Source organism: Ovis canadensis, chromosome 3 (assembly GCF_042477335.2).
Source record: "Ovis canadensis isolate MfBH-ARS-UI-01 breed Bighorn chromosome 3, ARS-UI_OviCan_v2, whole genome shotgun sequence".
In the NCBI taxonomy this organism is placed as follows: domain Eukaryota; kingdom Metazoa; phylum Chordata; class Mammalia; order Artiodactyla; family Bovidae; genus Ovis; species Ovis canadensis.
In genome coordinates, this window is record NC_091247.1 from 191342615 (window position 1) to 191369096 (window position 26482).

Genomic DNA, 26482 nt, shown 5'->3' on the forward strand with positions numbered 1-26482 from the left:
CCATTTTTCTAGATTCTGTATATATGCGTTAGAATACAGTATTTAGCTTTCTCTTTCTGACTTACTTCACTCTGTATAATAGGTTCTAGGTTCATCCACCTCATTAGAACTGACTCAAATGCATTCGTTTTTATGGCTGAGTAATAGTCCATTGTGTTTATGTACCACAACTTCTTTATCCATTCATCTGTCGATGGACATCTAGGTTGCTTCCATGTTCTAGCTATTGTAAATAGTGCTGCAGTGAATAATGGGATACATGTGTGGTTTTCAATTTTGTTTCCTCAGGGTATATGCCTAGGATTGGGATTGCTGGGTCATATGGTGGTTTTATTCCTAGTATTTTTAAGGAATCTCCATAAAGTCTTCCATAGTGGCAGTATCAATTTACATTCCCACCAACAGTGCAAGAGCATTCTCTTTTCTCCACACCCTTTCCAGCATTTATGGTTTGTAGACTTTTTGATGATGAATGTTCTGACTGGTGTGAGGCAATTTCTCATTGTAGTTTTGATTTCCATTTCTCTAATAATGAGTGATGTTGAGCACCTTTTCATGTGTTTGTTAGCCATCTGTAAATCTTTGGAGAAATGTCTGTTTAGGTCTTTTCCCCTCTATTTTATTGGGTTGTTCATTTTTCTGATATTGAGTTGTATGAGCTGCTTGTATATTTTGGAAATTAATCCCCCCTTTGTCAGTTGTTTCATTTGCTATTATTTTCTCCAGTTCTGAGGGTTGTCTTTTCACCTTGCTTATAGTTTCCTTTGCTCTGCAAAAGCTTTTAAGTTTAATCAGGTTCCACTTGTTTACTTTTGCTTTTATTTCCAGTACTTCTAGGAGATGGGTCATAGAGGATCTTGCTTTGATTTATGTCATCAAGTGTTTTGCCTATGTTTTCCTCCAAGAGTTTTATAGTTTCTGGTCTTACATTTAGGTCTTTAATCCATTTTGAGTTTGTGTATGGTGTTAGGAAGTGCTCTATTTTCATTCTTTTACATGTAGCTGTCCAGTTTTCCCAGAACCATTTATTGAACAGGCTGTCTTTTCCCCATTGTATATTCTTGGCTCCTTTGTCAAAAATAAGATGCCCATAAGTGTATGAGTTTTTTCCTGGGGTTTCTATCTTGTTCCATTGCCCTATATTTCTGTTTTTGTGCCAGTACCATCCTGTCTTGATGACTGTATCTTTGTAGTATACTCTGAAGTCAGGAGATTGATTCCTCCAGCTCCATTCCTCCAGCTCCAGTCTTTCTCAAGACTGGTTTGATTATTCGGGGTCTTTTGTATTTCCATATGAATTGTGAAATTTTTGTTCTAGTTCTGTGGAAAATGCCATTGGTAATTTGATAGGGATTGAATCTGTAGATTGCTTTTGGTAGTATAGTCATTTTCACAATATTGATTCTTCCTACCCAGGAATGTGGAATATCTCTCTATCTGTTTATGTTGTTCTTTGATTTCTTTCATTAGTGTCTTATAATTTTCTGTATACAGTTCTTTTGTCTCCTTACATAAGTTTATTCCTAGATATTTAATTCTTTTTGTTGCAAAGGGGAATGGGATTGATTCCTTAATTTCTCTTTCTGATTTTTCAGTTAGTACATAGAAATGCAAGTGATTTCTGTCTATTGATTTTGTATCCTGTAGCTTTGCTAAATTCACTGATTAACTCTAGCAATTTTCTGATACTATGCTTAGGGTTTTCTATGTACGGTATAATGTCATCTTCAAATGGTGAGAGCTTTACATCTTCTTTTTCAATCTGGATTCTTTTCTTTCTTTTTCTTCTCTGATTGCTGTAGCTAGGACTTTCAGAACTATGTTGAATAATAGTGGTGAAAGTGAACACCCTTGTCTTGTTCCTAATCTCAGAGGGAATGCTTTCACTTTTTCACCATTAAGAATAAATAATGTTTGCTGTGGGCTTATCATATATGGCCTTTACTATGTTGAAGTTGGTTCCTTCTATGCCCATTTTTTGAAGAGTTTTAATCATAAATGGGTGCCGAATTTTGTCAAAGGCTTCTTCTGCATCTATTGAGATTATCATATGGTTTTTATCTTTCAATCTGTTAATATGGTGTATCACATTGATTGATTTGCATATATTGAAGAATCCTTGCATCCCTGGAATAAACCCAACTTGATCATGATGTTTGAACTTTTGGATGTGTTGCTGAATTCTGTTTGCTAAAATTTTGTTGAGGATTTTTGCATCTATGTTCATCAGTGATATTGGCCTATAGTTTTCTTTTTTTGTGTTGCCTTTGTCTGGTTTTGGTATCAGAGTGATGGGGGCCTCATAGAATGAGTTTGGAAATGTTCCTTCCTCTGAAATTTTTTGAGTTTTAGAAAGGTAGGCATTAGCTCTTCTCGAAATGTTTGATAGAATTCTCCTGTGAAGCCATTTGGTCCTGAGCCTTTGTTTTTTGGAAGATTTTTGCTCACGGCTTCAGTTTCAGTGCTTGTAATTGGTTTGTTCATAATTTCTATTTCTTCCTGATTCAGTCTTGGAAGATTGAACTTTTCTAAGAATCTGTCCATTTCTTCCAGGTTATCCATTTTATTGCCATATAGTTGTTCATAATAGTCTCATAATCTTTTGTATTTATGCATTGTCTGTTGTAACCTCTCCTTTTTCACTTCTATTTTTTTTAATTTTCTTTTAATTTTTTTTTATTTGATTCTTCTTTTTTTCTTGATAAATCTGGCTAAAGGTGTGTTAATTTTATCTTCTCAAAGAACCAGGTTTTAGTTTTGTTAATCTTTACTATTATTTCTTTCATTTATTTTTCATTTATTTCTGTGGATCTTTATGATTTCTTTCTTTCTTTCTACAAACTTTGGGGTTTTTTTGTTCTTCTTTCTCCAGTTGTTTTAGATATGAAGTTAGGTTGTCTATTCGATGTTTTTGTTTCTTGAGGTAGGATTGTATTGCAATCAGCTTCCCTCTTAGAACTGCTTTTGCTTCATCCCATAGGTTTTGAGTTGTTGAGTTTTCATTGTCATTTGTTTCTAGATTTTTTTAATTTCTTTTTTGATTTCTTCAGTAATCTGTTGGTTATTTAGAAACATATTGTTTAATCTTCATATGTTTGTGTTTCTTACAGTTTTTATCTTGTAATTGATATCTAGCCTCATAGCACTGTGGTCAAAGAAGATGCCTGATATGATTTCTGTTTTCTTAATTTTACTGAGGTGTGATTTGTGATCCAAGATGTGGTCTATCCTGGAGAATGTCCTATGTGCACTTAAGAAGATGGTGTGTTCTTCTACATTTGGATGGAATGTCCTGAAGACATCAATGAGATCCACCTCATCTAATGCATCATTTAAGATTTGTGTCTCCTTATCAATTTTTGTTTTGATGATGTCCATTGGTGTGAGTAGGGTGTTAAAGTCTCCTGCTAGTACTGTGTTACTGTCAATTTCTCCTTTTATGTCTGTTAGTGTTTGTCTTATGTATTGAGGTTCTCCTATGTTGGGTGAATAGATACTTGCAATTGTTATGTCTTCCTCTTGGATTGATCCATTGATCACTATGTAGTGTCCTTCCTTATCTCTTGTAATCTTCTTTATTTTAAGGTCTATTTTGTCTGATATAAGGATTGTTACTCCAGCTTTCTTTTGCTTCCCATTTGCATGGGATATATTTTTCCATTCTCTCACTTTCAGTCTATATGTGTCTTGGAGTCTGAAGTGGGTTTCTTGTAGACAGCATATAGATGGGTCTTATTTTTGTATCCATTTAGCCAGTCTGTGTCTTTTGGTTGGAGCATTTAATCTGTTCACGTTTAAAGTAATTATTGATATTCATTGCCATTTCTTGCAATTTCTATTGCCATTTTCTTAATTGTTTGGGATTGATTTTGTAGATCTTTTTCTTCTTTTGTATTTCTTGACTATATAAGTCCCTTTAAGATTTGTTGTAAAGCTGGTTTGGTGGTACTGAATTCTCTTAACTTCTGCTTGACTAAAAAGCTTTTGATTTCTCCATCAATTTTGAATGAGATCCTTGCTGGGTACAGTAATCTTGATTTTAGATTTTTCCCTTTCTTCTTTAAATATATCCTGCCATTCCCCTCTGGCCTGCAGAATTTCTGCTGAAATAGCAGCTGTTAAACGTATGGGGTTTCCCTTGTATGTTACTTGTTGTTTTCCCTTGCTGCTTTTAATATTCTTTCTTTGTGTTTAGTCTTTGTTAGTTTAATTAATATGTGTCTTGGTGTGTTTCTCCTCAAGTTTATCCTGTATGGGACTCTTTGCACCTCTTGAACTTGATTATTTCTTGTTCCATGTTGGGGAAATTTTCAATTATAATCTCTTCAAAAATTTTCTCGTACCTTTTCTTTTTCTCTTCTTCTTATGGGACCTCTATAATTCAAATATTGGTGTGTTTGATATCCTCCCAGAGGTATGCTACAGCTTCAGATATTCTGCTATTGATTCCTTCTAGTGTATTTTTAATCTCAGTAATTGTATTGTTTGTCTCTGTATGTTTATTCTTTAATTCTTCTAGGTCTTTGTTAACTGATTTTTGCATTTTCTCCAATCTGTTTTCAAGGTTTTTGATAGGGTGAGATTTGTGCTGAGTAAGTTTGTTTTTCCTCTGATGGGCAAGGCTGACTGAGGTGGTAATCCTGTCTGTTGATGGTTGGGTTTGTATTTTTGTTTTGTTTGTTGTTTAGCACAGGGTGCTACTGTTGGTTGGGTGATGCTGGGTCTTGTATTCAAATGGTTTCCTTTGTGGGAGTTCTCACTATTTGATAGTCCTCAGGGTTAGCTCTCTGGTAGTCTAGGGTCTTGGAGGCAGCGCTCCCACTCCAAAGGCTCAGGGCTTGATCTTTGGTCAGGAACAAAGATTCCACAAGTGGTTTGTTATGGCATTAAGTGAGATTAAAACAGATACCCAAAAATGAGAAACCAAAGATGAACCTCAGAAAATGGCACTTACAAAATTAGGCAAATAATAATTAAAATAATGATAATTAAAATAATGGAATATACACATATACATATACACCTATAAGTGAAATCAAAACAGTCCAATAAAAACAAAGTACAATAGATTGACCCGGTGAACAAAGAAAACCAAAAATTATGTCTACTGGTTAAGAACAAGATTCTTTTTTAATTTATCCAGTTAACATTTTTTTTCTAAACTAGTGAAGAGCACTAAAAACAAATCACTCCTCTTCTGCTTCTCCCATTCACCCTTGTCAATTTTACTTCACAAGAGTGGAAACATAAGGCAGGCTTTGAAGAGTTGTTTTTGCTCTGTGGCACTAAAATCTAGATTAGGAAAATAAATATGGGTCTGGAGATGCCAAACTATCTTCAAATATTTGGGAGACAAAGAAGTAAATGAACAGTTGTGATAAAAGGTGAAGTTCTAACTCTACTGGCTATTTTACTTATGGTAGTGTAGATGTTTCAGTGCTGTTCTCTCAAGTCATCCCATCCTCTCCTCCTCCCACTGAGTCCAAAAATCTATCTCCTTTACTGCCTTGCACATAGGATCATAGGTACCATCTTTCTAGATTCCATATACATGTATTAATATGCAAAATTTGACTTTTTCTGACCTACTTCACTGTATAACAGGCTTAACCTGGACGGATGGGGTAGAAGGGAGCTGGGAGGGGGGTTCAGTAGGGAAGGGACACATGTGTGCCTATGACTGATTCATGCTGATATATGCAAAAACCATCACAATATTGTAAAGCAATTATCCTCCAATTAAATAAAATTTTTTAAAAGGTGAAGTTCATGTAAGCTCAAAGGGCTGTGTTCTCACTGAGGAGGGGTCTAAGGATCTCAGTTCTAAGGGATCCAGAAGGTTTGTCATAAAAGGGGGCAGCATCTGCTTAAGAAAATGGCACAGTGGTTAGCCTCTGAAGAATAAAGAGGCATAAGGAAACACAACTTACAAGAATAAGAAGTTTAGTGAAAGTGAAGTTGCTCAGTCATGTCCAACTCTTTGCGACCCCATGGACTGTAGCATACCAGACTCCTCATTCCATGGGATTTTCCAGGCAAGAGTACTGGAGTGGGTTGCCATTTCCTTCTCAAGGGGATCTTCCTGACCCAGGGATCGAACCCAGATCTCCTGCATTGTAGGCAGATGCTTTACCGCCTGAACTACCAGGAAATAGTTTAGTAGAAGAACCAAATTTGTTAAAGGCCAGGACCCAGAGCTGCAGTGTTCCCTCCCTCCCTCCATCCTTCCCTCCCTCCATCCTTCCCCCACTCCATCCTCCCCTCCTTCCATCCTCCCCTCCCTCCATCCTCCCCCTCTTCATCCTTCCCTCCCTCCATCCATCCCCTACTCTATCCTTCCCTCCTTCCATCCATCCTTTCCTCCCTCCATTTTTTCCCGCCTCCATCCTTCTGTCTCTCCCTCCTTCCATCCCTTCCTCCCTGTCCCATTCTAGCTCAAGATCAGCCACCTAGCTGATAATTTGAAAAGCAACTCTGCTCTGGTCCAGCTGAATGCAAGAGCCCACCTCTCAGTTCACTTTCATTTGGTCTTCAGAGTAAATGTGTTCTGTTTGTTGCCATGACCACAGGGAGAACTTATCTCCTGGTAGCAATTCTATTTGGTTTTCATCACCTAGAAGAGAAAGTTAAAAGGTTAGCAAGCCCTGAACAAATGTTAATGATACCAACATTTTAAAATGGCAATGAAATCAGGCAATAACCATCAATTCCATAGTCAAATGAATATCAGAATGTGACAAGTAACTTAGTTAAACAGCACCTGCTTGATATCATCCTTCTAATCTCCTCATTCCCTAGTTGCCTGTTCTCCTCAGTAAGTTCAGTTCAGTCACTCAGTTGTGTCTGACTCTTTGCCACCCCATGGACTGCAGCATGCCAGGCTTCCCTGTCCATCACCAAATCCTGGAGCTTACTCAAATTCATGTCCATTGAGTCAGTGATGCCATCCAACCATCTCATCCTCTGTTGTCCCCTTCTCTCTCCTTCAATCTTTCCCAGCATCAGGGTCTTTTCAAAGGAGTCAGTCTTCACATCAGGTGGCCAAAGTATTGGAGTTTCAGCTTCAGCATTAGTCCTTCCAATGAATATTCAGGCTGATTTCCTTTAGGATGGACTGGTTGGATCTCAGTTCAAGAGACTCTCAAGAGTCTTCTCCAACGCTACAGTTCAAAAGCATCAATTCTTGAGCATTCAGCTTTCTTTATAGTCCAAATCTCACATCCATACAGGACTACTGGAAACACCATAGCTTTGACTAGATGAACCTCTGTTTTTTAATGTGCTGTCTAGGCTGGTCATAGCTCTTCTTCCAAGGAGCAAGTGTATTTTAATTTCATGGCTGCAATCACTGTCTGCAGTGATTTTGAAGCCCTCCAAAATAAAGTCACCTCAATTCAAAAATGAAGTGGTGGGACTGTATGCCATGATCTTTGTTTTCTGAATGTTGAGTTTTAAGCCAGGTTATTCACTCTCTTCTTTCACTTTCATTAAGAGGCTTTTTAGTTCCTCTTCACTTTCTGCCATAAGGGTGGTGTCATCTGCATATTTGAGGTTACTGATATTTCTCCCAGCAATCTTGATTCCAGCTTGTGCTTCATCCAGCCCAGAATTTTGCATGATGTACTCTGCATATAAGTTAAATAAGCAGGGTGACAATATACAGCCTTGATGTGCTCCTTTTCCTATTTGGAACCAGTCTGTTGTTCCATGTCCAGTTCTAACTGTTGCTTCTTGACCTGCATACAGATTTATCAGGAGGCAGGTTAGGTGGTCTGGTATTCCCATCTCTTTAAGACTTTTCCACAGTTTGTTGTGATCTACATAATGAAAGGGTTTGGCATAGTCAATAAAGCAGAAGTAGATATTTTTCTGGAACTCTTGCTTTTTTTATGATCCAGCAGATGTTAGCAATTTGATCTCTCATTCCTCTGCCTTTTCTAAATCCACCTTGAACATCTGAAATTTCACAGTTCACGTACTGTTGAAGCCTAGCTTGGAGAATTTTGAGCATTACTTTGCTAATGTGTGAGATGAGTGCAATTGTGTAGTAGTTTGAGCATTCTTTGGCATTGCCTTTCTGTTGGATTGGAATGAATACTGACCTTTTCCAGTCCTGTGGCCACTCCTGGGTTTTCCATTATTGCTGACATATTGAGTGCAGCACTCTCACAGCATCATCCTTTAGAATTTGAAACAGTTCAGCTGGAATTCCATCACCTGCATTAGCTTTGTTTGTGGTGATGCTTCCTTAGGCCCACTTGACTTCACATCCCAGAATGTCTGGCTTTAAGTGAGTGATCACACCATCATGGTTATCTGGGTCATGAAGATATATTTTTTATAGTTCTGCTGTGTTGTTTTTTGCCCCCTGTTTTTAATATCTTCTGCTTCTGTTAGGTCCGTAACATTTCTATCGTTTATTGTGCCCATCTTTGCATGAAATGTTCCCTTGGTATCTCTAACTTTTTTGAAGAGATCTCTAGTCTTTGCCACTCTATTGTTTTCCCTATATTTCTTTTCATTGATTGCTGAGGAAGACTTTCTTATCTCTCCTCACTATTCTTTGGAACTCTGCATTCAAATGGGTATATATTTCTTTTTCCCCTTTGCCTTTAGCTTCTCTTTTTTCCTCAGCTATTTGTGAGGCCTCCTCAGACAAACATTTTGTCTTTTTGCATTTCTTTTTCTTGGAGATAGTCTTGATCACTGCCTCCTGTAGAATGTCACGAACCTCTGTCCATAGGTCTTCAGGCACTCTGTCTATCAGATCTAATCCCTTGAATATATTTGTCACTTCCACTGTATAACATAAGGGATTTGATTTAGGTCATACCTGAATGGTCTTGTGGTTTTCCCTACTTTCTTCAATTTAATCTGAATTTTTCAATAATGAGTTCACGAGCCACAGTCAGCTCCTGGTCTTATTTTTGCTGACTGTACAGAGCTCCTCCATCTTCGGCTGCAAAGAATATAATCAATCTGATATCAGTATTGACCATCTGGTGATGTCCATGTGTAGAGTCACCTCTTGTGTTGTTGGACGAGGGTGTTTGCTATAACCAGTGTGTTCTTTTGGCAAAACCCTGTTAGCCTTCATCCTGCTTCATTTTGTACTCTAAGGCCAAACTTGCTGTTACTCCAGATGTCTCTTGACTTCCTACTTTTGCATTCCAGTCCTCTATGATGAAAAGGACATCTTTTTTGGGTGTTAGTTCTAGAAAGTCTTGTAGGTTTTCATAGAACCATTCAACATCACCTTTTCATTACTGGTTGGGGCATAGAGTTGGATTACTGTGATTTGAATGGTTTTCCTTGGAAACAAACAGAGATTATTCTGTCATTTTTGAGATTGCACCCAAGAACTGCATTTTAGACTCTTTTGTTGACTATGAGGGCTACTCCATTTCTTCTAAGGGATTCTTGCCCACAGTAGTAGATATAATGGCCATCTGAGTTAAATTCACCCATTCCAGTCCATTTTAGTTCACAGATTCCCAAAATGTCTGTGTTCACTCTTGCCATCTCCTGTTTGACCACTTCCAATTTACCCTGATTCATGGACCTAACATTCCAGGTTCCTATGTAATCTTGTTCTTTACAGCATTGGAGTTTACTTCCATCACCAGTCACATAGGATGTCTAGTTAATATTTATTGATTATTTACCCTGTACCAGGTATGAACTAATCACTTCACATACAGTATTACTTTATTCCTCAGTACAAGCTGAAAAGGTTTGTATACTGTTCTGCTTTTCACAGATGAGGGAATAAAGGCTTAGAGGAGTTCAGTAACTTTCCCAAAGATGCATAGCTGGCAAGAGGTAGAGCCAAAGTTCAAACCTTAGCAGTAACATAGAAATGGCAATCGAGGTTAGGGGTAAACTCACTTTGCAAGGAGAGTGTGAGCAAGTTATTGTAAGAATTTATTCTGACCTTGCTTGATTAGTTATGTTTTATGGGAGGAGGTATATGAAGAAAATTTCCAGCATGATTTTCAAGATTCTAGCTTGAGTGGCTGGATGGCTGGTAGAGTCATTAAATGATACAGGGAAGCATTGCAAGACCATCCTGACTGTTAAAATCAATGGATTCTGTTTGAGATACCCAGACTTTTATGAGATTGTGAGAGATCAAGATGGACATATCCAGCAGTCCTAGAATTTGTAGTTCTAGATCTAGTCTAGATCTAGAATTCAGGAAGGAGATTTAGATTGAAGAGAGACATTTGGAAGTCATATATATGTAAATGAATATAAATAAAGCTATGTACAGTACTTTCATGGAATATTTTTCAGACTAAATAATAGACCCTGAAAAAAAGACTGAGATTGGGAAGAGATGACCATAGATATATATAGTTTTTAAAAAAAGAGTAATGTCATGAGGCCAAAGAAGGAGGTAATGCTTAGAAGACAACAGGAATATTAAAAGGTATACCACCAAATCACATGTATGGCATCTGGCATTTAGCATTTGAAAGATCAACTTAAGAGTGGTTTTATGATTGACCAGCATAAGCAAGTGACTCAGCTAGTTTAGGCTACTGTAAATACTTTCAATTATTTTTTTTCTCTACAGACTCTTTAAACAACATTGGATCAACATCATTTCCCAAAACCAATCCTATATCTTCTGCAAAAGTTATTCCATATGGTGAGTTGATAGCCATGTGATTATGATCTATTTAATCTTCTTTCTTCTTTAACTAGATATCTATTTTCAAAAGTCTCGTCTTACATTGATAATACTTTGCAGTGAGGAAGAATGGGTTTTATATTTAGGCTCATGAAATTTTTAGAATTCTGTTTGGGTTTTTGCGTGGACCCCATAAATAGAGGGAAGAAGAATTAAGCTTTAAGATAGGAAGAAAGAGGTACAGAGAGCAATCTTTTTTCTTCATCTATTCATATGCAAATTTTATATTTAAAATATCTTTCCAGATTCTGTAATATGATTTTGCATTTAGGGGCAAAGGGAGAAAGCAAAGTTTTTTGGGTTTGTTTTTTAACACACTTTTAATTTTTAATTTCATTATAACCTTAAGTGTTATGTTAAATATTATGATCTTTCATTGCTCTGTATGCATGTATTATATATATTATAGTTGATGATTTGTAATAGAAAGTTGCATAGGGAGCTGTAAAGAAGGAAAGATGTCTGCTTCTTGAAGGGGAGTCAGAGAAGGCTTCATGGGGAAGACAGTATTTGATCTGAGTCACAGCAGTATTCTAGACAAGAGAACGGCAATGGATGTCTAGGCAAATTTGGCAAGTCTGGGGATTGGTAAATGGTTTCAAACAATGAGAAAGAGACATAAAATAAGAACATATAATAAGGAACTGCATACTCTTTGCTAACAAACAGAATTTTCCTACTAGAATGTAAGTTCCACGAGGGCCAGGATTTTTATCTGTTCTATTCACTGATACATCACCAATGTCTAGAGCAGTGCCTGATAACACCAAGTACTAATTAAGTATTTGTTAAATGAATGAATAAATACAATTCTGTAGTTATTGTTGTTCTGTTACTAAGTCATGTCTGACTCTTTGCAACCCCATGGACTGTAGCCCACCAGGCTCCTCTCTCCATGGGTTTTCCATGGAATACTGGAATGGGTTTCCATTTCCTTCTCCAGGGGATCTTCCTGCATTGGCAGGTGGATTATTTACCACTGAACCACTAGGCTGATAATTCTGTAGGCCAGTACCTATGAAACCTGACTGGTTAGCAGAGTCACCTAGGCAAGCTTTTAAAATCAGATTCTTCAGAGATGGGTCTTAGGAATCTGCATCTTCTTGAAACTCATCTGGTGTTTGGGAATTGCTACTGTTGACTAGTTGTAAAGTTGTTGTGAAGTCACTCAGTTGTGTCTGGCTCTTTGTGACCCCATGGACTGTAGCCCACCAGGCTCCTCCATCCATGGAATTTTGTAGGCAAGAGTACTGGAGTGGGCTGTCATTTCCTTCTCCAATTTCCACTGTTGACTATGGCAAGACATACTGGGGAGGGGTGTGTTCTTAGTTATTTCAGTTGAATGGGTCATTGGTTTGATCTCCTTTGCTGTAGGTGTCTGTGGCATCCCTCCGTTTAGTCCCCAGTGGCTTTCTAGAAGAATTGCAGGAGGAGTAGAAGCCTGCCCCCACTGTTGGCCATGGCAGGTGGGTTTGAGGTTTCTCGGCAATCACCATTGTGGAGGTGCCATCATCAACTCGATTTGGATTCTGACTGCAGCGCATTGTGTGCACTCGTGAGTGAGGCTGATGGTTTTTTATTAATGTATTTATGAACCATGTTGCTTGTTAAAGCTGAAACTCCAATTCCTTGGCCAGCTGATATGAAGAGCCAACTCACTGGAAAAGACCTTGATGCTGGGAAAGACTGAAGGCAAATGGAGAAGGGGGCAGCAGGGAATGAGATGGTTAGGTAGCATCACCAACTCAATAGACATGAATTTGAGCAAACTCTGGGAGATAGTGAAGGACCTAGGAGCCTGACTTGTTAACTGAACAACAATAATCATGTTGTTTGTTGTTTTAGTCACTAAGTCATGTCTGACTCTTTTGAGACCTCATGGACTATAGCCTGCCAGGTTCCTCTGTCCAAGGGATTTCCCAGACAAAAATACTAGAGTGGGTTGCCATTTCCTTCTCCAGGGTATCTTCCAGGCCCAGGCCTCGAACCTGCATTGGCAGGTGGCTTCTTTACCACTGAGTTACCAGGGAAACCTTTTTTGTAGCATACTTAGGACATAAATATAATTGTGTAACTCCTAAAGCCATGCAGACTGATTCAAAAGCATGAATCTTCCTTTCAGTGTTTCTGACCCATGTCCATCTAGCCTCTTTTTAAACAAGGTCAGTGAAGAAAAGCAAATCAAATCTTGAAATTGTTCATCCCATTTAAGGCATCTTTGATTATTATGTTGAGCCCAAGTCTGCTTCTCTATAGCAATAATTTATTAATCTAAGTTTACTGCAGTTCCAGAAAACAAGAACTCAATCTCTTTCTACTTGCATGTAATCATCCTTCCTAGACTTGAAGATCCCTCTCACATTGCCCTTAACTTAATCTTTAGGCTGAATGCTTACTGTTCTAGTATTGGTAACTCCACAGCCCTCATCATGCAGTGCTCTATACCCTGCATTGGTTTAGTGTCATTCCTCTTAAAGTGGGATCACGACAGTGGAGAACACAGTAGGATAATTCACCACCTTGATCTCTGAACTGTAAATGTTTTTAAATTGTAAACTATGCCATGATGTGAAGAAATATACAAAATATAAACATGTAGTCTAAAGAATGGTCCTACTATTTAGTGTAAGAAAGATCTTTACATTATCAAGCCCTCTCAGTGCCCCTCCCAGAGAAGTAAACATTATGCTAAATTTTGCATTTACAATTTCTTTGCTTTTTGAGGAGTGGTTTTAACATCTATGAATTCCTAAAACCAGTATGTTGTCTTGTTTTCCCTGTATTAATGTAAAACAATTACAGTTTGTATTCCTCTGTGATTTGCTTTTATCTTTATAGCATATCATGTGGATTATCATGTGGCTGTGTATAACTATAATTAATTCATTTTCAATCCAGACTAATTAAGTTAATCACTTGTAAGCAGGTTCTGGACACTGTATATTTATATACACCCCAGGACTAACAACAAGATCCTACTGTATAGAGAACTGTATTCTCTGTTTTATTTATATATATATATATATATATATATATATATATATATATATATAGCAGTATCCTATGATATATATATATATAGCAGTATCCTATGATAAATCATAGTGGAAAGGAATATTTTTTAAAAATACATGTATATGTATAACTGAATCAACTTGCTGTACATCAGAAATTAACACTGTAAATCAACTATAGTAAATAGTAAATTGTTGCTCAGTTGTGTCCGACTCTTTGCAATTCCATGGACTGTAGTCTACTAGGCTTCTCTGTCCATGGGATTTTACAGGCAAGAGTACTGGAGTGGGTTGCCATTTCCTTCTCCAGGGGATCTTCTGACCCAGGGATCGAACCCAGGTCTCCTGCTTTGCAGGCAGACGCTTTACCCTCTAAGCCACCAGGGAAGCCCAAAATAAACATATACTCCCCAAATGATTCCAATGTACAGTCAAAGTCCAGAACCACGCCCTGTCCATGAGTCCATCTTGACCCTTTCTTGCTTGTCCCCAATGAGCCCACCCCTCTTCTCAAACATGCTGTGCTTGTTCCTGTCTCGAGGTCTGTGTTCCCTCTGCCATTTGGAACACCAAGTTACATTCAGTTGCCCTGTTTCCTTAGGCTCCTCTTGGCTCTGAGTCTCACAGACCTTGTTTTTAATGGTCTTGATGGTATTTAGGAGTTACTCATCTGGTATTTTGTAGAAGGTACCTCAGTTTGAGTTCATCAGATATTTTTCTCATGGTTTTTCTGGGACTCCACAGGAAATCCACAGAGGTAACATGTCCATGACATGTCCGTTTCATCACATCATTTGAAGGGTATATGCTACCAGCATGATTTCTCACTGATGATGTTAACCTGGTATTTGCCAGGTGTCTCCACTGTTAAGTTCCATCTTCCTCCCATTCTTACCTATTCTTTGCAAGCAAGTGGCTAAGGGTAGCCCACACTCAAGCAGTTGGGCATTAAGCTCTATCATCTTGAGTGCAGAGTTTTCTGCATAAATTAAAGTTATTCTATATGGGAGATTTGCCTCTTCTCTTACTTTTGTTGGGGCTTCCCTAGTAGTTCAGTTTGTAAAAAAAAAAAAATCCACCTGCATTGCAGGAGACCCCAGTTCAATTTCTGGGTCAGGAAGATCTGCTGGAGAAGGGATAGGCTACCCACTCCAGTATTCTTGGGCTTCCCTGGTGGCTCAGCTGGTATAGAATCCACCTGCATTTGGGGGACCTGGGTGTGATCCCTGGGTTGGGAAGTTCCCCTGGAGAAGGGAAAGGCTACCCACTCCAGTATTCTGGCCTGGAGAATTCCATGGAATAGATAGTCTATGGGGTTGCAAAGAGTCAGGCACTACTGAGCAACTTTCACTTTCCTTTTACATATTAAATTGTGTATTAAACCAATATGGGCTGGAGGACATTAATTTTTTTGTAAATACTACATATTTATTTTGTTGCTTGAATTGCTCCAGCTTTGATCCCTATGCGTTCTTTCAGGTTGAGTATTCCAGTTTTGACCACTGTGAGTTCTTGTCTTTTTGATATGCCACCATCCTTTTGGGACAAAGATGCTCCAAATTTATCTTATGTACCCCCTCTCAGTCTTAGAAGCAGCCATTTCTCCCATAAGCCGCATGAGAAGTTAAAATCTGGGTGCTGAGCATCCCGGTGCTACCAGGGTGTCGTTATTGCTTATAGCCCCTCTTAGCTAACAGAGCTAGAAAATGTAAGTAGGCATTCTAACTCACTTACATAAACCTATTTTTCTGTCTGTACCTATATTAAGGTAAACATGAGATCACACAGATATTTCCAGCTCAACCACATGGGTCATTCTAGCACCCCCTGGCTCTTGGAGAAATTCATTTTATAAGAATTCTATCAAAGTGCATTTTTATGTACCATGGAAAAGCCTCAATCACAGCTGACTAATTAATGAAAATTAAAGTATTGGAGAAACCAGCTATTAGTACTGATGCCAGAGGCGCAGAAGAAGCTTTGTCAGACTCCCTTGTCAAATAGTTTATTCTTGAATTTATGTCATAGACTATGATTCCTTGCAGCAAGATATAGACCACACCAAACCATTCTTTACAAGGGGAAATATTCAACTTGATGAGTCAACTGAGATTAATAAACACAGTCAGCTATAAATGTTTGTGAACCATTTAAATTAACCACAAAAAGATTTGTATATAATTTTAGTGACCCTTCTTGTTTTCTTTGTAAAATTTTGCTAAAGTAGTAGTATTGCTTGTTTTTAAAAAGGCAGTTCAAATAAAGTTATCAAGTAAAATCTAAACTACCCTCTCCATTTCTCTAACCCATTCCTCCTCTCTAGAAGTAATCAACATTCAGAATGTTTTAATTATCTGATTTTACATTAATGTTTATACATAAATATTTTGTCGTGTTTTATAATTTTTACACAAAACGTGCCTTATATTGATGTGAAAAAGGTTACCTCATTTTTTCTTTAACTTTTATAGTTGTCTAATTTACTTGACCAGAGAAATATCTTTTTTGAAGTTGGAACCGTGTATATCTTTACCCAGAAGCTTTGGGATGCTAGTGTAAAGAATTAGTATGTTCACTCATGCCTTGCCATTGGGCATCCTTCAGCTGATTCCTTCAAGAACTTGCTTCTCCTTGTCTCATCCTTATCAATCTTATGGACATCCAGGGCTCCAGCCTCCATTGAAAGGGAGTACCCAAATCCATTGGGAAGGCAAGTTTACTGCATGGAATGAGCCAGTTGGGGAAGTGTACAAAATCTGGGAGCTGAGATAGACATCATTTTTGCTAAAGGTCACCACGTGCCAGGCTGGCTGACATTGCTACAAAACATGATAAGGACAGCTGACAGCAACATTGTACTACATCCCATATGCTACCATCTCTAGCACTGGTTACCCTTAGTATTAGCCCTAGCAAATACCAAAATTTTCTGGAAGGTTTCTGACTTAAAGTCTGGTGTGGAGCCAGAGAATCTGTATTTCTAACAAGTTGCTGGGTCCTGTTGTTCTATTTTTAGGGAAAACCTGGCATGTTCTCCTTTTGTTGACTCCACACTCTTCTTCATGCCCATGCGGGATTTTAGGTCCTAATGTACAACACAGGAAACTCTTCTCAATGTTATGTGGCAGCCTGGATAGGAGGGGAGTTTGGAGGAGAATGACTGGATGCATGCGTATCTGAGTCACTTTGCTGTCCATCTGAAACTCTTGTAACACTGTTTATCGACTATACTCTGATATAAAATATAAAGTTTAAAAAATAAACTTAATTTAGGGGAATAAACTCACTTTGCAGCTGTACATTGGAATCTGTCTCAAACCTAAATCAGTGGGGTTTTTTCCAGTTTCAGCCACCTTCTTTATTTTCTTAGAAGCTGTCTTTTAAAATATTTATTTATCTGGGGTTCTCAGGTGGTGCTAGTGTTAAAGAACCCACTTACCAATGCAGGAGATGTAAGAGATGTGAGATGTGTGGGTTCCATCCTTGGGTTGGGAAGATCCCCTGAAGGAAGGCATAGTTACCCACTCCAGTATTCTTGCCTGGAGAATCCCATGGACAGAAGAGTCTGGCAGGGTACAGTCCATGGGGTCACAAGAGTCGGACATCACTGAAGCGACTTAGCCCACCTGCACGCATTTATTTCTTTATCCGTGTGTTTTTGGTTGTGCTGTATCTTCTTTGCTATGTGGGCTTTTCTCTAGTTGTGGCAAGCAGGAGTTGCTTTTTTTTTTTTTTTTTCATTGCAATATGCGGATTTCTCATTGCGGAGGCTTCTCTTGTTGCCAAGCTCAGGCTATAGGGCTTTCAGGCTTCAGTAGCTGTGGCTCCAGGCTCTAGAGCGCAGGCTCCATAGTTGTGGCACTTGGGCTTAGTTGCTCCACAGCATGTGAGATCTTCTTGGACTATGGATGGAAACCAAGTTCCATCTACCAAGGTGGATCATTTACCACTGAGCCACCAGAAAAGCCCTTTCTAGGATTAACCAGTTCTTGTTTTTCTGTTTGCAGCTTCCTTCCAAAACATAGATAAGAACAGTTGGTTTCCATCCAAGGGAGGGGCAGGAGTATGATTCTAGGGCAGCAGCCTTGGTAACAGCTTTAAGAAATAAGTTTCTTTACTACCGAGTAATGATTTAGAGACTGACTTTGAAAATAAAGTTGATCCTTTCATTTGAGTGCATGACAGATAATAACAATGATAATGGCTACCACTATGGACTCATTACTATCTCCCGTGTACTTGCCAGGCACTTTACTTGAGTCGGCTCCCTTAATAAAGGCACACTGAAACACATCATGAGTCAGACTCATCATGCAAGGAACTGAAATGAGCATGGTTATGATTAGAGAGAAGATGCCTACCTGTATTAAGAAACTTCTTTGACTAAGTGTATTGAAAAACTACTTCCCATAACTTTATTTTTACTGAAGAAACAGTTTTGAAAAATGAAGAATCACTGCCAGTATATTTGTGGCAATTGAGGGACTCTTTCCTTGGATATTTTTTCGGCTGGAGATCTTGATGTGGCAAATTAATGGATCAAATTCTTAAACTTTTTTTGAAGTATATTAAATGTGTACAAAACATTAGCATAGTTAGAGGAATTTATACAAAGCAAACAACCATGTAACTAGCACCCAGACCAAGAAAGGAAATGGTGCCAATACTTAGGGGTCCCCCTTATGCCTTCTCCCCTTTAAAAGTAGTCAGTGTCCTAATCTCTGATATCAGATGTGAATTTTACCTATTTAGGAATTGATAAATTAGCCTTCGTTTCATAAATTCTGATTATTTTATAAAAGATAATTTTAAAGATATATTCTTATAATATAGTATTTGAATATTTTTAACAGTAAAGCATAAACCTCATTAGAAATGTAATTTTCTTCATGTATTCCTAATGTCACTATGAACTTAAAATAAGCTCTAGGATTTTTTCCTCCTCAACTTAAAAATAAACTGGTGATATTTGATAAATGCTCCAAAAACATTTTATGGACAAAAGAAGAGGGCAAGATAGACAACTAGGAACTTGTCCTCAGATAGATCAGAAGGCATGGTTCAGGTTCCCTAATTACACAAAGATTCCAGAAAAGGTAGTGGGTGGCTCCTGGCTGGACTGAACAGTGGATGTTGGTAGGGCCAGATAGTGTTAGACCAAATGGTGAAAAATGTGTTTTCATATCAAACTTTTGTTGTTCTTCCTTCAGGAAAAATAATCCACTCTTCTGGACCATTGTTGCTGGAGACCATGATAGAACCTTGAAGGAATCAACTGAGCAGGTGAGAAATGTTTTTAAAGGTCATTCTGCCTATTCTCTAAATTGTCACATGCCAGGGAATACATTTGGGCTTCCCCTTGTGGCTCAGCTGGTAAGGAATCTGCCTGCAATTCAGGAGACCTGGGTTCAATCCCTGGATTGGGAAGATGGCCTAGAGATGGGAAAGGCTACCCACTCCTGTATTCAGGCCTGGAGAATTCCATGGACTGTATAGTCCATGAGGTCGCAAAGAGTCAGACATGACTGAGCGACTTTCACTTTCAGGGAATACATTTATCTAAAACATGAGATTAGTTACTAATCTCCTAATGCCCTCTTACACTTATCATTTATACCAACATTTAAAGATAGAATTTGAGATCACATTTAACCTGAGAATTAGGGGAAGTGAGTCAGGAAGTCCAAACTGAGGTCCATGTACACAGGTCCACAGAGTCTAATTTTTCCAGGACCACCATTCCTCAGAAAGTGCTTCATGGCTTCCTGCAAATTATTAACAAAGATTCCCTTTTTAAATTTAGTACAAAGTCACCTTCATTGGGCGACATGTGGAAATGCAGAGATTTAGGATTATTTTGGATCAGTATACAAGGAAGTTGTTTGAATCATTGACTCTGCCTTGTAATTTCTTGCATGCTCATGATGCAGGTGAGAAGGGCAAAGCACATCGTGATGCATGAGGACTTCGACACACTGAGCTATGACTCTGACATCGCCCTGATACAACTCAGCTCTGCCCTAGAATTCAACTCAGTGGTGAGGCCAGTATGTCTTCCACACAGCTTGGAGCCTCTGTTTTCTTCTGAGATTTGTGTTGTGACTGGCTGGGGAAGTGTTAGTAAAGGTAAACCTTTTACTTTTGCATAAACGTCACTACTGATTGACAGTTTTGAGAATATGTCATGGAAACGATATCAAACGGTATCTGCTTTAGCCCTTCTTCCTTCTGAAAAATAGGAACCATGGTTTATTTAACTGTAATAGTTCATCAGAGTAGAGAATGAGCTATTTTATAATTTTTCCATCAGGATGCCTTAATCATAGGTAGGCTAGATCTGTGAAAGGACAAATAGAAGTATCTTCTCCCTTGTAGGCCATATGGTCTCTGTCACAGCTATTCAAATCTGCTGTTGTACCACAAAGCAGCCTTAGACAATATGTTACAGAATGGATGTGGCTGGGTTCCAATGGAATTTCTCCATGAAATTGAAATTTTATGCAATAATCCTATCACAAAATGTTATTCTTTTTTTGGATTATCTTTTCAACCATTTAAAAATGTACAAACCATAATTAATTCATGGATTGTAATAAATAGACTCAGAGTTGGTATTGGGAGCTGGTAGTAGGGGCTGACATGATGTTGTTGTCCTGCTTCTTTGCACTATATAAAGTTATTTTCTCTTATATTTTCCTTCTGTCTATATGTCATTTAAACTCTGTAAGCTTGTAGATGCAGAAGACAAATTTATGGTTACCAAAGAGGTAAGGGGAAGAGAGGGATAAATTAGGAGTTTGGGATTAACATGTATATACTACTATATATAAAATAGATAAGCAACAATGTCCTACTGTATAGCATAGGAAACTATATTCAATATCTTATAATAATCTGTAATGGAAAAGAACCTGAAAAAGTATATATGAGTGTGTGTATATACGTAAAACTGAATCACTTTGCTATATAGCAGAAGCTAACACAACTATGTAAATTAAATATTGTTGCTATTGTTCAGTTGCTAAGTTATTTCTGACTCTTTGCACCCACATGGAATGCGGCACACCAGGCTCCTCTGTCCTCCACTATCTCTTGGACTTTGCTCAAATTCATATCCACTGAGTCAGTAATGCTCTCTAACCATCTCATCTTCTGCATCCTCCTTCTCCTTTTGCTTTCAATCTCTCCCAGCATCAGGATCTTTTCCAATGAGCCAGCTCTTCGTATCAGGTGGCCAAAGTATCGGAGCTTAAGCTTCAGCACCAGTCCTTCCAAAGAATACTCAAGGCTGATTTCCTTTAGGATTGACTAGTTTGATCTCTTTGCAGTCCAAGGGACTCTCAAAAGTCTTCTCCAGCATCACAGTTTGAAAGCATCAGTTCTTCTCTGTTCAGCCTTCTTTATGGTCCAACTCTCACATCCATACATGACTACTGGAAAAACCATAGCTTTGACTAGATGGAACGTTGTCAGCAAAGTCATGTCTCCACTTTTTATTATGCTGTCTAGATTTGTTATAACTTTTCTTCCAAGGAATAGATGTCTTTTCATTTCATGGCTGCAGTCACTGTCTGCAGTGATTTTGGAGCCCGAGAAAATAAAATCTCCCACTGTTTCCAGTTTTTCCCCATCTATTTACCATGAAGTGATGGGACCAGATGCCATGATCTTAGTTTTCTTGAATATTGATTTTTAAGCCAGCTTTTTCACTCTTATCTTTCACCCTCATCAAGAGGCTCTTTAGTTCCTTATCACTTTCTGCCATTAAAGTGGTGTCATCTGTATATCAGAGATTGTTGATATTTCTCCCAGCAGTCTTGATTCCAGCTTGTGATTCAGCCAGCCTGGCATCTCCCATGATGTACTCTGCATAGAAGTTAAATAAGCAAGGTAACAATATATGGTCTTGTCATACTCCTTACACAATTTCAAAACAGCGGGCTGCCGTCTATGGGGTCGCAGAGTCGGACACGACTGAAGCGACTCAGCAGCAGCAGCAGCAGTTGTTCCATGTCTGGTTCTAACTATTGCTTCTTGTCCTGCATACAGGTCTCTCAGGTGATAGGTAAGGTGGTTTGGTATTCCCATCTCTTTAAGATATGCACAGTTTGCTGTGATCTGCACAGTCAAAGGCCCTTTAGCATAATCAGTGAAGCAGAAGTAGATGTTTTCCTGGAATTCCCTTGCTTTCTTTATGATCCAACGAATGCTGGCAATTTGATCTCTGGTTCCTCTGCCTCTTTGAAACCCAGCTTGTACACCTGGAAGTTCTCAGTTCACATGCTGCTGAAGCCTAGCTAGAAGGATCTTGAGCATAACCTTGCTAGCATGTGAAATGAGCGCAACTGCACAATAGTTTAAACATTCTTTGGCATTGCCCTTCATTGGAATTGAAATAAAAACTGACATTTTCCAGTCTTGTGGCCACTCCTGAGTTTTCCAAATTTGCTAACATATTGAGTACAACACTTTAACAGCATCATCTTTTAGGATTTGAAATAGCTTAGCTGGAATTCTGTCACCTCCACTAGTTTTTTTTGTTTTGGTTTGGTTTTTGTTTTTTTTTTTTGTAGAAATGCTTCTAAGGCCCACTTGACTTCACACTTCAGTATGTCCATGTGTGGTGAGTATGTAGTGAGTGACCACACCATCATAGTTATCTGGGTCATTAAGACCTTTTTTTGCATAGTTCTTCTATGGATTCTTGCACATCTTCTTGATCTCTTCTGCTTCTGTTAGGTCCTTACTGTTTCTGACCTTTATTATGCCCATCGTTGCATAAAGTGTTGCCTCAATATCTCCAATTTTCTTGAAGAAATCTCTAGTCTTTCCCATTCTGTTGTTTTCCTCTAATTCTTTGCATTGTTCATTTAAGAAGGCCTTTTTATCCCTCATTACTATTCTCTAGAACTCTGCTTTCATTTCAGGATATATTTTTCCCTTTCTCTCTTGCCCTTCACTTATCTTCTTTCCTTAAAAATTTGTAAAGCCTCCTGAGACAACCACTTTGCCTTTTTGTATTTCTTTTTTGAGGGGATGGTTTTGGTCACTGCCTCCTGTACAATGCTATGAACCTCCATCCATAATTTTTTATGCTCTCTGCCTACCAGATCTAGTCCCTTGAATCTATTTATCCCCTCCACAGTATAATCAGAAGAGATTTTATTTAGGTCATACCTGAATGGCCTAGGGGTTTACCCTACTTTTTTCAGCTGGAGCCTGAATTTTGCAATAAGGAGCTGATAATCTGAGCCACAGTCAGCTCCAAGTCTTGTTTTTGCGGACTGTAGAGCTTCTCTATCTTCAGCTGCAAAGAATATAATCAATCTGATTTCAGTATTGACCGTCTGGTGATATCCATGTGTAGAGTTGTCTCTTGGGCTGTTGGAAAAGGGTGTTTCTATGACCAGCATGTTCCCTTGACAAAATTCTGTTAGCCTTTGTCCTTTTTCATTTTGTACTCCAAGGCCACACTTGCCTGTCATTCCCGGTATCTCTTGTCTTCCTACTTCTAATCCCCTACGATGAAAAGGACATTTTTTTTTTTGGTGTTGGTTCTAGAAGGTCTTGTAGGTCTTCACAGAACTTCATAGGTCAACTTCAATTTCTTCAGCATCAGTGGTTGGGCATAGTCTTAGATTACTGTGATGTTAAATGGTTTGCTTTGGAAATTAACCAAGAGCATTCTATCATTTGGGGATTGTACCCAAACCCTACATTTGTGATGCTTCTGTGGATTGTGAAGGCTACTTCATTTCTTCTAAGGGATTCTTGTCCACACTACTAGATATAATGGTCATCTGAATTAAATTTTCCCATTCCCTTCCATTTTACTTTACTAATTCCTAGGATATTAATGTTCAATCTTGCCATCTCCTGCTAGACCACATTCAGCATACCTTGATTCATTAACCTAACATTTCAGATTCCTGTGCAATATTCTTTCCAGCATTGGACTTTACTTTCACCACCAGACACATCCACAACTGAGAGTTGTTTCCGCTTTAGCCCAGGCGATTTGTTCTTTCTGGAGCTAATAGTAATTGTTCTCGGCTCTTCCCCGGTAGCATATTGGACACCTTCCAACCTGGGGGGCTTATCTTCCAGTGTCATATCTTTTTGCCTTTTCATACTGTCCATGGGGTTCTCTAGGCAACAGTAGTGGAGTGGGTTGCCATTTGCCCAAGCTCAACAAAGTTGTGATTCATGAAAAGGAAGTCAAATATACTTCAAACAAAACAGTGGCAAAGTCTGTGAGCTTGACAGAGAGGGGAATTAATCTTTGACCCTGTATAGCATTCATCTTCTCAGTTTACTGTGGTACCTGAAGCCAAACTGCATTTTTCTAAAATCTTTACAACTGCCATATGAGGAGATTTTATCCTCCTGTTTTGCAAATGAGGGGGTTATGGACCTGAAAGTTAAGTCATTTGCCAAGATTCCATGGCTAATAAATATCAAAAGGGAATTTAAATCAGTGTGGCTCAGCTGATAAACCTTGAATGGCTTTTTGTTACATTTAGAAACAATTTCCATCCCAAACTGAATGTTAAGAATGTTGCCGAAATATTTACTTTTGGATAATAATAATAATACTTTTTCATTGAGAAAAAAAAGAATGAATCTGATCTTCTAGCGCAGCACTGAAGAATCTGCATGGGGCCTCCCAAACCTCTCCAGCATCCGTCCCTCCTTTGTCCCATTGCTGGCTGACCTTCAGGCACTGTGTCTTCTTTCTCTCTCAAGCTCTGTACTTTGTTTCCTGGGCCTCAGAGCACTCCTATTTCAGTCTTCTCACAGCCTCTTCTCGTCACTCCATCCTAACTCAAATCTTCTCAGACCGCTTTCTTGCAGCAGGACTGTCCTTCTCCACTCACTTCATTGCCTGATTTTATCATCTCCTTGCACATAAAGGGACTTGACATTATTTTACAGACTCGTTTTCTATATCTCACCCCTTATAGCGGGAGCCTCTGGGAGGCAGATCTCTGCCTAATTTACTACTCTCTCCCCCGGGGTCAATATCTACCTCGCATAGAGGAAACTAACTTTTTATGGACTGGCTGGCTTCAATGCCCTTGAGTAAATGTGCCTGTTCTCTAATTCCTTCAGCCTTCACCAACTCTGTGACCACCAGGTGACAGAGATAGTTGAAGTTTTACAAAAGGTGACTTCAGTCTTTCAGTCTCAGAGAGATAACAAGTTCTCCAATATGAGACATGATAATAAACAGCACTTTTAGGGGTCATCTCTGAAAAGAGGATTTTAAATATATTAATTAATTTTTGTATTAGGTTATTGCATTAGAAAAGTAAGATATAAGAGTCAGACCCGGGCTAGTTCTTAGTTCTGTCCCATAGTTGCTGAAAGATCAAATCTTCAGAGTTCTGGCTTTTTCAGGTGTGAAATCAGAGTGACAGTCCACCTCACAATGTTGTGAGTATTAATAGCTTGGAGTAAAAAACATAAATATTGTACATCTTGTGTTAGTTATGCAGTCATGTCCAACTCTTTGCAACCCCATGGACTAAATGGCCTGCCAGGCTCCTCTGTCCATGCTGTCCATGAAATTCTCCAGGTAGTAATACTGGAGTAGGTAGCCATTCCGTTCTCCAGGGGATTTTCCAGACCCAAAGATTGAAACCAGGAATCCTGCCTTGCAGGCAGATTCTTTACCATCTAAACCACTAAATGTGAATTAATTTTTAATTAATGTTAATATAATTTTTAAAAATGTTTATTGGAGTATAGTTGCCTTACAATGTTTTTTTAGTTTCTGCTGTACTAGAAAGTGGATCAGCTATATGTATACATATTTGTTGTTGTTTAATCACTAAGTTTTATCCTACTCTTTGTGATCCCATAACTGTAGCCCTCCAGAGTCCTCTGTCCGTGAGATTTCCCAGGCGAGAATACTGGAGTGGGTCACCAGCAAGAGGATTTTTCACCGCTGAGCCACCAAGGAAGCCCCATATGTATACATGAACCCCTTTTTAAAAAAAGTGTTTCCAGAAAGTTACAGAACTATCAAATACCAAACTTAGCTTTTTTAAATGAGTCATAAATCTAAAGTGTTAGAATAAGTCATGCAGAACACATGTTAACATAGGCCTGCCTGAGGGTCAGGCCAGGGAAGAAATTCTTTAGTATTCATCATCAAAGTCATCTTAAATTGGAGTTGGAATTAGGCCCCAGTGATAATAAAGGAAAAAGAGAAACATGATTTTGGTTTATATTAGGAAGTCCTATAAATGTATTATTGTATAGTTATATTTACTATATATATATAAAACTATATATTGTATAGTTATATTTACATAAAATATTTACAGTTGACCTTTGTACAATGTGGAGGTTAATTCAAGTATCATTTATAGTCAGCCTTCCATATCTGCAATCCTGCATCCATGGGTTCATCCAACCACAAGCTATGTAGTACTTCTGTATCTGCTATTGAAAACATATCCAAGTATAAGTGGACCTGTACAGCTCAAACTGGTGTTGTTCAAGGGTCAACTGTACATGTATAAGTATATAGTCATATATATTTATAATATGGAATATCTAACACCAAGTCATATATTACTGAATTTCTCTTTCTGAATTCTTACATGTAGAAATCTTTGAAACACCAAGATTTAAATCAGAATTAAACTAGTAAAAAAAGTGCTTTTAGTCTTGTTCTCTTGCCGATGGATTTTCTTCCCCAAGATGCTGCATCTGGAAATAGATATTCTGCACAAAACACTGTGTTTGGATTCAAAATTCTGCA

At 38.4% G+C, this 26482-nt stretch overlaps 1 protein-coding gene across 1 annotated transcript in view; it reads left to right on the forward strand.

Moving 5' to 3' along the window:
* OVCH1 (ovochymase 1) overlaps positions 1-26482 on the forward strand; it is a 90549-nt gene that overhangs the window by 8287 nt on the left and 55780 nt on the right. The window contains exons 8-11 of the mRNA XM_069585451.1: positions 10580-10654; positions 12071-12251; positions 18921-18993; positions 19641-19836. Coding sequence (XP_069441552.1) covers positions 10580-10654; positions 12071-12251; positions 18921-18993; positions 19641-19836 — 525 coding nt within the window. The remainder of the gene's footprint in view (positions 1-10579; positions 10655-12070; positions 12252-18920; positions 18994-19640; positions 19837-26482) is intronic.